This window comes from Camponotus floridanus, unplaced genomic scaffold (genome assembly GCF_003227725.1).
Source record: "Camponotus floridanus strain SB8 unplaced genomic scaffold, Cflo_v7.5 scaffold113, whole genome shotgun sequence".
Classification (NCBI taxonomy): domain Eukaryota; kingdom Metazoa; phylum Arthropoda; class Insecta; order Hymenoptera; family Formicidae; genus Camponotus; species Camponotus floridanus.
In genome coordinates, this window is record NW_020229230.1 from 362,423 (window position 1) to 373,590 (window position 11,168).

General features: G+C 29.1%; 4 protein-coding genes and 1 pseudogene across 4 annotated transcripts; 1 reads left to right on the forward strand and 4 right to left on the reverse strand.

The window, feature by feature from the left end:
• Window positions 1-3,285, reverse strand: part of LOC112639776 — a 48,495-nt pseudogene extending 45,210 nt beyond the window's left edge.
• A 1,180-nt stretch (window positions 3,286-4,465) lies between these two features.
• Window positions 4,466-7,967, forward strand: LOC105250340 (COP9 signalosome complex subunit 3). The gene is made up of 4 exons (XM_025414894.1): window positions 4,466-4,864; window positions 5,430-5,687; window positions 6,296-7,020; window positions 7,475-7,967. Exons 1-4 carry the CDS (start codon window positions 4,810-4,812, stop codon window positions 7,769-7,771), a joined length of 1,335 nt encoding a protein of 444 aa, XP_025270679.1. The 5' UTR covers window positions 4,466-4,809; the 3' UTR covers window positions 7,772-7,967.
• Window positions 7,968-8,629: 662 nt separating this feature from the next.
• On the reverse strand, window positions 8,630-9,539 carry LOC105250336 (nicotinamide riboside kinase 1). Its single transcript, XM_011256361.3, has one exon. The coding sequence runs from the start codon at window positions 9,364-9,366 to the stop codon at window positions 8,779-8,781; it is 588 nt and encodes a 195-aa protein (XP_011254663.1). The 5' UTR covers window positions 9,367-9,539; the 3' UTR covers window positions 8,630-8,778.
• Window positions 9,539-9,857, reverse strand: LOC105250337 (dolichol-phosphate mannose synthase subunit 2). The gene has a single exon (XM_011256362.2). The coding sequence runs from the start codon at window positions 9,825-9,827 to the stop codon at window positions 9,573-9,575; it is 255 nt and encodes an 84-aa protein (XP_011254664.1). The 5' UTR covers window positions 9,828-9,857; the 3' UTR covers window positions 9,539-9,572.
• LOC105250339 (active regulator of SIRT1) lies at window positions 9,798-10,934 on the reverse strand. The gene is made up of 4 exons (XM_011256364.3): window positions 10,753-10,934; window positions 10,578-10,676; window positions 10,214-10,350; window positions 9,798-10,019 (listed from the first exon to the last, which is right to left on the reverse strand). Exons 1-4 carry the CDS (start codon window positions 10,814-10,816, stop codon window positions 9,900-9,902), a joined length of 420 nt encoding a protein of 139 aa, XP_011254666.1. The 5' UTR covers window positions 10,817-10,934; the 3' UTR covers window positions 9,798-9,899.
• Window positions 10,935-11,168: the final 234 nt, after the last annotated feature.

Genomic DNA, 11,168 nt, shown 5'->3' on the forward strand with positions numbered 1-11,168 from the left:
ATTAATCAGATTTAAGTATTAAAAAGATTTCTGAAAAGATGAATTATTTAAATATTAGCATAAAACAATTTATTTTGTTGCTTATCCAAATCTTTATATGTTGATAACGAGGAAATTTGTGTTCTTATTGGCGGAATTTTACTCATTAATTAATGCTTTATTAAGCATTAGGGAACAAAATGGTTCAGGACTTTTCGACTCGGTTTTTAATCAGGAATAACGTTATTTGCTTACTGGGAGCTTTTTAAGATATCCTATATAACTGTTACATGTTATATAACTGTTAAATAACAATTATATAACATGTAAGTTATATTGTTATGGGTTAAAAATGTTTTGTATGTACAATCTCAGCAAAAAGTAGCTGAAAATTAATATTGACGAATATATCCACTTTCGATGTATTTTGAGTAAGAAATTGTGTGGAATACAATTTGATCTTAGCTACAGTGCAGAGATGTATTTTTTAATGTTTATTGCGTTTTTATTGAAATATTCCGAATTTTGTTAATCGAAATGATTAACTTTTGGCAGAGAATTTCGTCTTGTGACAGATACATGGCTAGCTTCATTCAATTATGTTTAATATCTTTTTAACCAGTTAGTACTTGTATAATATTATTTGACCAAATATTTCCTCTGTATCTAAACTTTTGCAAATTTTAAACAAATTCTGAATATTAGTTCCATGTGTTTTTGTCATTTGAATCGACGTGGTTATACGTTTCCTATAAGAACACATGTTAATTCGGTGCAAATTAAAATTCTTATAACTTGTGAATTCTTATAACTTAGTGAATCGATTTAAAAATTGTACTGATGATTCTAAACATATGTAAGGACATTCTGTACAATTTTCATGAAATTCACAATATTTTGAAAATAGATACAAAACATCCTTAAAGAATACTTCTTTTCCAGTGAAAAGAAGAAGGAAACTTTTATTTGTTGCAGTAGAAATAGCATAATTAAAATTAATTAGTATCTATTGAAAGTAAGAATAAATTATGTTTCTTACATATATAACTATTATGTATACAATACAATATAATGATCTTGGAATAATATATTAAATTAGAATTAAAATAATATATTAAATAATATTAAAATAATAATTAAATAATATTAAAATATTAAAAAAATATATTAAATTGGAATTAAAATAAAATATTAAATTTAAATACTATATATTCAAGTGTACCAAGCGCTGGAAGAGGATCTTTCTCCTTCATAATTCACGAATGATTTTTTGCCCTTGAATTCATCCAAGGAAACTTCGTGGTGAAGTTTAATACTCTGCATCAGAAGTTCTTCGAAAAGGGACTTGGTTGTTCTTTCGGGCGTCAGATCTTTCTCTTTCTTTCTCTTATTTTTCTTCCCGCTTCTGCGAATACGTTTCTGTGGTTTTTTCACGCGTTTCCCCCTTGAATCCTCTGTCTCTCTCTAACGCAGCTTGAAGAGCCTCTATATCGCCTAATTATCGCATTGACAGATAAGTCATATGGTCGATAAGCTTGCTTTAATTTTGCATAATATAAATAATTTTTAATGGACACAATAAAAAATAAATGGTTGTTATGTCGAGTATTACATAAATTTGCATGCTAAAGAAATTCGAATGCTCGTTTTTCAAAAAGATTGAAATAAAGTGAAAAATATTTGGAAATAAAAATTTGTAAAACGTAAAACATGCTTATTTAAATCGAGTGGAGATGCTAATGCCACTTTCAATTTTCATCTTTGTAAAGAATTCTTATCTTTTGACCTATCGATATCTTACCTCTCATCGTCTGATCCACTACTATTCTAACTTCGTCTTCGACTTCTCTCGTCTTCTCCGCTTCTATCATGTCATTATAAGATAGCTGCATCGGGTTCGCGGATTCATCCTTGTGCCTCCGTCGTGATACTCCTGATTTGCGTGAACCAATTCCGGTAGGAAGTTGGAAGGGACCGATTTGAATCCTAGATCCGTCTCATTCTCCGACTGTTCTGTTTCGCTATCTTTCTTCGATTTCGAGCGTTTCGATTTCTTCGATTCTTTCAATGATACCACTGTTGATTTGCTCACGGTACTCTCAGTTCCCTGTAACAAGACAGTAGTTTTGAAACCTAGCAGAATTAATTTAAGTAAATTATAAAATACTTGGATATACAATAAACTAAATAATTCAGAAACATAATGCCTTTCGTATTAATTGATAAATTTGATAATCGAACATTTCGTTCAAATTTTATATAATGTAATTTTGAGTTCCTCGGTTATTGAGTTTATTACCAATTAATAAAAAGACATTACGTTGCTGAATTGTTCAGTTGGAAAGTAAACAAAAATCAAAGGAATTAAATACGATAAAAAGGATTACGATAGAAATTAATATTCAACCTGTACATATAGTTTTGATTATCTTTATATCCTTCAGTGCTTTCATATTCGCATGTAATACTTTACCTGTCTGCTGAAAATCATGCGCGAACCACCGCTTTCGACGGATGGTAAATCGGGTATTTTTCCGGTTTGTTGATAATAAGTGTCGATCCAATTTCAAATTTCACTCCTGATATTTTCCTCCATGATAGCGCTCATTTCGTTGCGAATTCTCTCTTTCGCCCCCAATATCAGATCTTGGTATTGTTGTTGAAAATCCAATTGCTTTTCGTATCTCTACTGCTTCAATCTTTCTCGTCTGGCATTTTCCGTAATTATTTCACTAGGCTGCAGCATTCCTTTAGTTAACATATTAATATGTATATTGAAATAAAACAATCACTAAATGTGTTTGCTTCCTTTTATTGAAACATGTGTTTCAAAAAATACACTTGAGAAAATATTGGAATTATTTGTACGTATGTATTATTATTTTAATTATACATTATTATTGGGATTATTCGTATGTATGCATTATTTTGTAAAACAGAATATAAATCTCATTAAATAAGTCTTTTATTTACATTTTGATTTTTAATTTTCTTCTTTGTTTTCCACACAAAACAAAGACAGATTATTAGATTGGACTATTATATTTTATCCAATAGACAATAATTCAGATTTAAAAATCGTCATTTTTTATTACTTTTTAGCATCTCCTCGAGGCGTCTCTTGCGAATATGGCATCTAATGATATATCCTTTCCATACTTTCTGAATTTTCAATGCTGCGAGTTTTTCGCTCGTATCATCTTCAACAACGATTTCTGGTTTAATAGTTGATCTTTCTTTCATCTTACGAATTTCTTTCATAAACTGATACCGCAATCTACCTTGTCTTGCTCGTTCATGAGCATAGAATATTATATATTAACATTTACGGGCGGTATAATAAGTAAAAAATAAATTTAAAGCGACATTGGTGTGTGTGTGTACACTGAAAAAAAATTCTGGTAAACCTGTGAAATGCATTTTTTAAAATAATTAGCTTTTATCATCAAGTATAATAATAACAAAAATAAAATATTATTAAATTATAATATATATTATTAAATTATAATATTATTAAATTGAATTATAACATTAAGTATATATTGGAATATATATTATATATCTTGAATATTTAAATATTTGAATATTTTATTTTTTTTTTGTAATAGCTCAATAGCGCGCCCTGTGTTGTTCTAATCAACATTCTAAAATATTGATTTTATATAAATTTCTAAATATTATGATATATGTTTATAAATATTTTAAAAATATTTTAATAAATGTATTAATAACATTTAAAAAAATATTTTAATTTATTTCATAAATATTTTAAAAATATTATTTAATAACATTCTTCTCAAAATATTAATAAATTATTTTAGAAACATTAGTCAAAATGTTTCTTAAATGTTATTAATACGTTTATTAGAATATTTTAAAAATATTTTCTGAAAGAAGGATAATTGCTTTCAGATTTTCTGAAAGAAGGATAATTGCTTTCAGATTCCACGCAATTTATTATTCCACTTTTTACTATATTTTATTTTATTTATATATTTTACATATTTCATTTTATTTATATATTTATATATTTTATTTTATATATATTATCATATTTATTGACAGTTGAAAATACCTAAACGTAAAGGTGGATTTTCTGAAAGAAGAGATATTGCTTTGAGATTCCACGCAATTTATTATTTCACATTTTATTATATTTTATTTTATTTATATATTTTACATATTTTATTTTATTTATATATTTATATATTTATATATTTATATATTTTATTTCGCAAAGATCGTGATAATCGCAGTCGGAAAAAGTTTTAAATTCCTGTAGAAAAAAAATAGAAAAAAAAATCAACGAGGAAAGAAAATCAACCGACCGGACGATCAGCTGATCGGCTTGTTTTTTTTTTTTGTTATCATTCGCGCTAATGCATTATTATCGAAAACTTCGTGTTTTCGCCGTGCGAGGTCATCGAGATCCATTCGAAAAATTGCCTCGCCGACTCCGTCGATCTTCAAGAGCGATTATCGATATCGATTGTCGCGCACGTAATTGGAGCGTCCGCTGACAGATTCTGGGAAGAAACTTTTATATTATTAACATAGTGAACGGAGTAAAGGAAGAAAAATCGCGAGAGGAAAGATCTAAAGGGAGCCATATCATTGCCTGCATTAGACACACGTGATTGGTCGATTCCCTTGGGCACATGTATTATGAGAGAGGTCTTCAAATTCTACCCCTCTAGGCTCCGTGCGTTCTACATCCCCCTCGTTTCAAAACGAGTCACTTCAGCTGGGAGCTCGTTCGCGATTTTTCTCATCTCTGTAAATAGACGATCGTCGACCGGCTGAATCGAGGGTGATGACAAGGAGGCAGTAATGGCATCGGCACTGGAGCAGTTTGTAAATAACGTTCGAACGCTCTCGAAGCAAGGTACGGCCAATCTTGGGAAAATCGTCGTGATTTTAACCTCAACTTAACCTCAACGAAGAGTGACGTGTAAAGCGTGCATCGTTTCTCGGAAAAAAGGGAAATTACTTTCGGACCCCCTCGCAATTTATTATTTCACATTTTATTAAATTATATTTTGTTTTATGTATATTTTTATATTTATTGACAGTTGAAGATACCTGGACATAAAGGTAGATTTTCTGAAAGAAGGGAAATTGCCTTCAGATTCCACGCAATTTATTATTTCACATTTTATTATATTTTATTTTATTTATATATTTTATATATTTTATTTTATTTATATGTTTATATATTTTATTTTATGTATATTTTTATATTTATTGACAGTTGAAGATACTTAGACGTAAAGGTGGATTTTCTGAAAGAAGGAAAATTGCTTTCAGATTCCACGCAATTTATTATTTCACATTTTATTATATTATATTTTATACATATTTTTATATTTATTGACAGTTGAAGAAACCTAGGTGTAAAGGTGGATTTTTTTAAGCATCTGGATTATATACAGCCTTATATGTACTTACAGGTAATTTTAGAGAGCTGTATGACATCATAAGTAAAAGCACTGAAGTGTTAACGAAAAATGGACAACATCTGGACAATGTGTTGGAAACGTTGGAACTCCAACAGCACTCGTTAGGAATCCTGGCGGTACTTTGTGCGAAATTTTCGTTACCTAATTCTAATGGGAATAACCCGGATGCACACAAGGTGTTGTTCAATCAAGTTCAGGAGTTCATTATCGGATGTAACGGAGAGCAAGTTAGATTTGCACCAGATATATGTAAGTATGTCAAACCTTCTGTCACAAACTTGATCAATCGTTGTTATTTTGGCTGTAATTCTTATATGTAACAAGTTAAATGCATAATCAAATTAAATATATAATCAAATTTTTTGTTAAGAAGCTTAGGATTTGTGCTTAATATGCATAGATACATGTTAATTATATAAGAAACAAGTTTTCTTAAAACATATACTCTTGGACAAAATTAACACATAATTTTTTTTCACTTTTTCTTTAAAATTTTTCGTTAAAATTTAAATGTCAGCTTTTAAAAAAAAGTGAAAAAAAATGATGTGTTAATTTTGTCCAAGAGTATATATGAGTTTGGAAAATTTTGTTGGCAGAATTAAATTCGAAGACTGTGTTACAAATACATTTTTAATTTGGAATGGTACATTGATTATGCTAATTATTTTGCAAAATAAAAATCTATGAATTTTGTCTATAATATTGAAAGAGCTTTTTCAAGTATCTACACTGATCTAAATATTTAAATGTCTCGGGAAGATTTTGAATTTTCCTAAAATATTTATGATACACTTCATTATCCAATCACATTTATTCTTTGTGGCGATGTATAATATTAATATAAATATATTTTACAGATGCAGAATTATGTCACTTGTTCACACAGAGCTTGGTGGAGTTGAAAACGCCATTACGAGGAATCGATTTGTTATGTCGCGCGATACGCAAGATACGATTGTTTGAAAGTCAGTTGACCTCAATACACGCCGATCTTTGCCAACTAAGTCTTCTGGCCAAGTGCTTTAAACCGGCCCTCGAATTTCTGGATGTAGATATCACGAGCATTAGTCAGGAGGGAGGCCAGTTCGACTCGAGATACTTTCTACTGTATTACTATTATGGCGGTATGATATATACAGTGCTAAAGAATTATGATCGGGCATTGTATTTCTTCGAAGTGTGCGTGACGACACCCGCGATGGCCGTCAGCTACATTATGCTGGAGGCTTATAAAAAGTACATTCTGATCTCGTTGATATTACATGGAAAAGTGTTGAATCTACCAAGGTACACGAGTCAGGTGATCAACAGATATATCAAGCCATTAAGCCAACAATATCAAGAGTTGGCTACAGCCTACTTGGTCAATAGCTGCGAGGAAGTGCAGAACATTATTACCAAATATCAGCAAGTGTTTGTGAGAGATCATAATTTGGGACTCGTAAAACAGGTGCTCGCTTATTTGTACAAGAAAAATATACAGAGGTTGACTAAGACTTTTCTGACACTTAGTTTAAGTGATGTCGCGAGCAGGGTTCAGCTGTCGGGACCTGCCGAAGCGGAAAAATACATCTTAAGCATGGTGAGTTTCATGACATTGTATGTATAAAGTGTCATTAGATAGTAGAGCTCTTAAGCATAAATATTTCTATAAATTGGACTTCAAATTTTTTTAATTTGATTTGATTTGACGACGCGTTTTGCTTAGCAGAAAGATACTTTTCTAACAACAAAATAATAAGTTTACTTGAAATAAAATTTTATTTTTTTTAGCCTGAAATTTTATTTTTTATCATCTCTATTTCTTCAATCGTTTTTAATTGAGATTTAATAGAAATTTTTATTTAATTTTATATTAAAGAAAAGTCAAATAGTTTTTAAATAAATAGTTATCAATTTTACATAGTTCTATATTAAAAAAAAAAAAGAAATTGTAAAGCATAAATCAAAAAGTCTTTATTGGAATATTTTATGTATCATAACTGTTTGCAACTGTATAAATTTCAATTGCTTATATAATTTTAATATATTTTTAGATTGAGGATGGTGAAATTTTTGCGACTATTAATCAGAAGGATGGTATGGTAGTGTTTCACGATGATCCTGAAAAATACAACTCGCCTCAAATGCTGGCCAACTTTGAGAAGGAAATGGCAGCATGCACAGAATTAGATAAACGAGTACTGGAGATGGAAGAAGAAGTCGTTCTTACACCGCAATATGTTCGCAAAGCTTGTGGACAGAATGATCAAGACGATCAAGCTGCCGGACCTGCACCAACGAACGTTACAAATGCACAAGGTCAAATTAAACAAAACACCTATTCTATGTAACATATGTATGTCGTTGTGTGTTATCTTTATTAAAAAATTACAAGAAATCATGGAAAATCTTGTTGAGAGTCAAGAGTTTAATATATAAGAACCTGTTTTTTAATAATAATAATAGTCACAGAGACATATTTTTGCGGCCGACGTGTCGCTTATTTTAGAGATATTATAAAGATATAGGTAATAGTTAGATTGAGTTAAATTATAATATGAAAAATTGAGTTTTTCTCATTATTCATAATTTCTCAATTACTTATCATAACTTTTGTGTGTAAGCAGTAGCATATAATTTAAAACTAAAATTTCTCTGCAGACATTTTTGAGATTATATTCTTGAAGAATTCTTTTCAAATGGCACGTTCTTTCATTGTTATAATATATATAATTTGCTTTATACAAATAATTTGAAATTGATAGTTAATTTATAATATTTCTAAAATAAGTTTTGTTATCATAATTAATAGTTAACATATTATAATTATAGATAATATATTTTGTTGAGTAAACTATTACATTTTTAAAAAATGTGAAATACTGAATAATAATTGATATTTGCAAATGTTATGAAAAAGAAAGTACCGTAAATGAATTATTAGTTGTGTGACAGACAAGTCAGTATTGTGTACTTACAATATCATTGATTACACAGTTTTATTCAAATTTAGTTTTTAATACTTTAAAAATAGAAATATTAAAATTTATATTAAATTATATATTATTAAATTATATATTAAAATTTAAGATGGAAGAAATGAAATTTATATACAAATTGATTGATAAATATTATAAGAATATTAAAAAAATAAACGTGATAATTCTAAACATTTGAATGAAAGGAAAAGATCTTAGGGAATATTGAAAAAGAGATTATAAATTATTGCAACTATTTAATTCACGAGTACTGCCTATCTCCACTTATTTCTGAGATATGTATAAAAAAATATATTTCACTCTAAATTAATAATACTTATTTAATTTAAATTTACATAAAGCTGTATAGAGATATAGGTTCAAGATAATAATTGATTAATTTCCTGGGAAACCGTTTTATAAATTTCTTCCATATCCTTAGCTCCATCGATAAACGTTATAGTCTCGTGCAATTTACTGTTTTGGACAATTTCATTTTTATATTTTACATATTCGGGCCACACCACCTTGTCGAAATATCCTGGTACATCGGGCGGTTCGTATATACGATTTTTTCTTCGTTCCCAACATTCTTCCTTCGTTAATGTCAGAAAATATTTACGATCACATAAATCCGTAATGCCTTTGTGTTGGAAAAGCAGAAAACCGTCCAGTATCAATATAGTCTTCTTCGAATTCACCGCATCATTTTCACGAGACTGAAGTATCTTTTTCACATCGGAATGCATTTTCTGCATATCTAGACTAGTCATCAGATCCCAATTTAAATGGTTTAATTCTGGTATCTTAATATGACGAGGATCATCCGATGGCAGAAAATAATCGTCTTGACGCACCATAACAGATTTTGGAAAATTGTCGCGGATCCTGTTAGCCAATGTGCTCTTTCCGCTACAGGTCGCTCCAGATATGCCGATGACAAGCCACTGCATCTTTACTTTTTTCATCAGTATTGCTCAACATATGTTGTCGAAATGTGGCAGAAAGAAAATGCTGTCATTGAATAATTTAGAGCGGAATGATAAATGATTATATAATAGATACTTTTTGCTAATATTAATTATGTACATAAATTATACAGTGCGATAACATATTGCGACGATAATATAGCTTTCCAACATTATTCGAATCCTAACAATTTGCTATTGAATTGCTAATCCACCTTCTCTATTTTACGTAGAGACAAATATGGTTTCACGTGATATAGAGTAAAGAATATTAAACCACCAATGAAGATCAGACCGAAACTCGCAGGAACCATCAAAGCCAGATCATGAGAGTAAAAGAGAAATCTGAATCTATCGTCGTCGATAAACGGCAAACCAAGTATCCAAATGGTATAATAGAAAAACAAGACAAATGTCAATATTAATATCACTTTTCCTTTCTGATGATCGCTTTCAAACATTGTTGTTTGCAATCCTATTTTAATTTTATCAATTGATTATTTTATTCTTTCATTTAATATCGCAATTGATAATTACTGGATATATTCCTGTTCAAACTTCTTAAAGTCTTCTTCAGTAAAAACTGTCTCCTCTGACTCTTTAGGTTTCTCCTGTTGATGGCTATATCTCTTTTTGACCGCACGCTGCAATAACTAAAATAAACATTTTACAGATTGTTTAGAAATGTCTCATATACACATAAGGTATTATATTTTTAATCTTGCATTGCTTACAATATTTGTTTATTACGTTATAGTTTTACGATTAAATTTGAGTAAGCTAAAATATCTACAATAGGCAAGCAATGTAGGATTAATAAACAATGCAATTGAGAAGTTTTTCATACTTTGTTTGCTGTTTCAGATTTTATCCGATTACTGCTAAGTAACAGAAGTCGTTGTACATTTTTATCAGTAGAATCTTGTTGAGCAGCTACGCATTTTTTAGTTTCATAAACAGTAGTTTTGCTGGATCGAGCGAAATCTGTAAAAAGAAGTTATATTATTTTACTTTTAGCTACCTGTATTCATTAAATAATTTAATAATATACACTAACATATTGATATAAAATATATATGTGTAACAGTATATATATAAATAATTTATTATAACTTATCTATAATTACTATATCTACTTGAATTTTTAATCAACATATTTTTATTTTCTAGAATGTGCAGCTTAGAGATGATTGGAAATGATTGTAATTAACCTGTTTTATCGTGTTTGGATATGATCCTGTGTTGAGTGGGAATTAGATCCAAGACTCCTTTATATCTGGTGTCTTTATGTTTTCTCCTTTTCTTTTGTTCTACAAATTATCATATATAAAATATATTTCACGTCGATTTTTGAACATAATACATGCAGTATCTCAATAAACTAACCTTTATGCAGATCTTCCTCGTAATTCAATAATTCCAAGCTTTTATGTACGAGTGAAATAGACATTTTGAGGTCAGGAGGTATATGGCAGAGAGAAGAATAGACCTGAGACCTTAGTGTCCCTAGAAGATTTTATTTTCTAGGAGCACACTATAGACATAGACCCTATAGACCTGAGAACGATATGCCCTCTGTGGATATTAAAACGTAGACATGAACTACAAAACCAAAATCCACGAATGTTCTCAGAGGATAACATATATGTCTCTCTGATAATATCAACAATATAAATAAAAAATAATATAAATAATTTAATTATTAATCATTAATAATTATTAATTAATTATTAACTAATAATGAAATAAAAATAATTTAAAATTAATATTTTTAAATAATAATTAAATATTATTAATAATTT

Bases quoted from the DNA above. Each gene is read 5' to 3' on its own strand.
- LOC105250340 (XM_025414894.1), top strand. From the start codon at position 4,810: ATGGCATCGGCACTGGAGCAGTTTGTAAATAACGTTCGAACGCTCTCG. The intron at 4,865-5,429 runs GTACGGCCAATC...ATGTACTTACAG, and splicing joins TCGAACGCTCTCGAAGCAAG to GTAATTTTAGAGAGCTGTAT. The intron at 7,021-7,474 runs GTGAGTTTCATG...ATATATTTTTAG, and splicing joins AAAAATACATCTTAAGCATG to ATTGAGGATGGTGAAATTTT.
- LOC105250336 (XM_011256361.3), bottom strand. From the start codon at position 9,366: ATGAAAAAAGTAAAGATGCAGTGGCTTGTCATCGGCATATCTGGAGCG.
- LOC105250337 (XM_011256362.2), bottom strand. From the start codon at position 9,827: ATGTTTGAAAGCGATCATCAGAAAGGAAAAGTGATATTAATATTGACA.
- LOC105250339 (XM_011256364.3), bottom strand. From the start codon at position 10,816: ATGTCTATTTCACTCGTACATAAAAGCTTGGAATTATTGAATTACGAG. The intron at 10,351-10,577 runs GTTAATTACAAT...TTCTTTTTACAG, and splicing joins ATCCAAACACGATAAAACAG to ATTTCGCTCGATCCAGCAAA. The intron at 10,020-10,213 runs GTATGAAAAACT...TGTTTATTTTAG, and splicing joins AATCTGAAACAGCAAACAAA to TTATTGCAGCGTGCGGTCAA.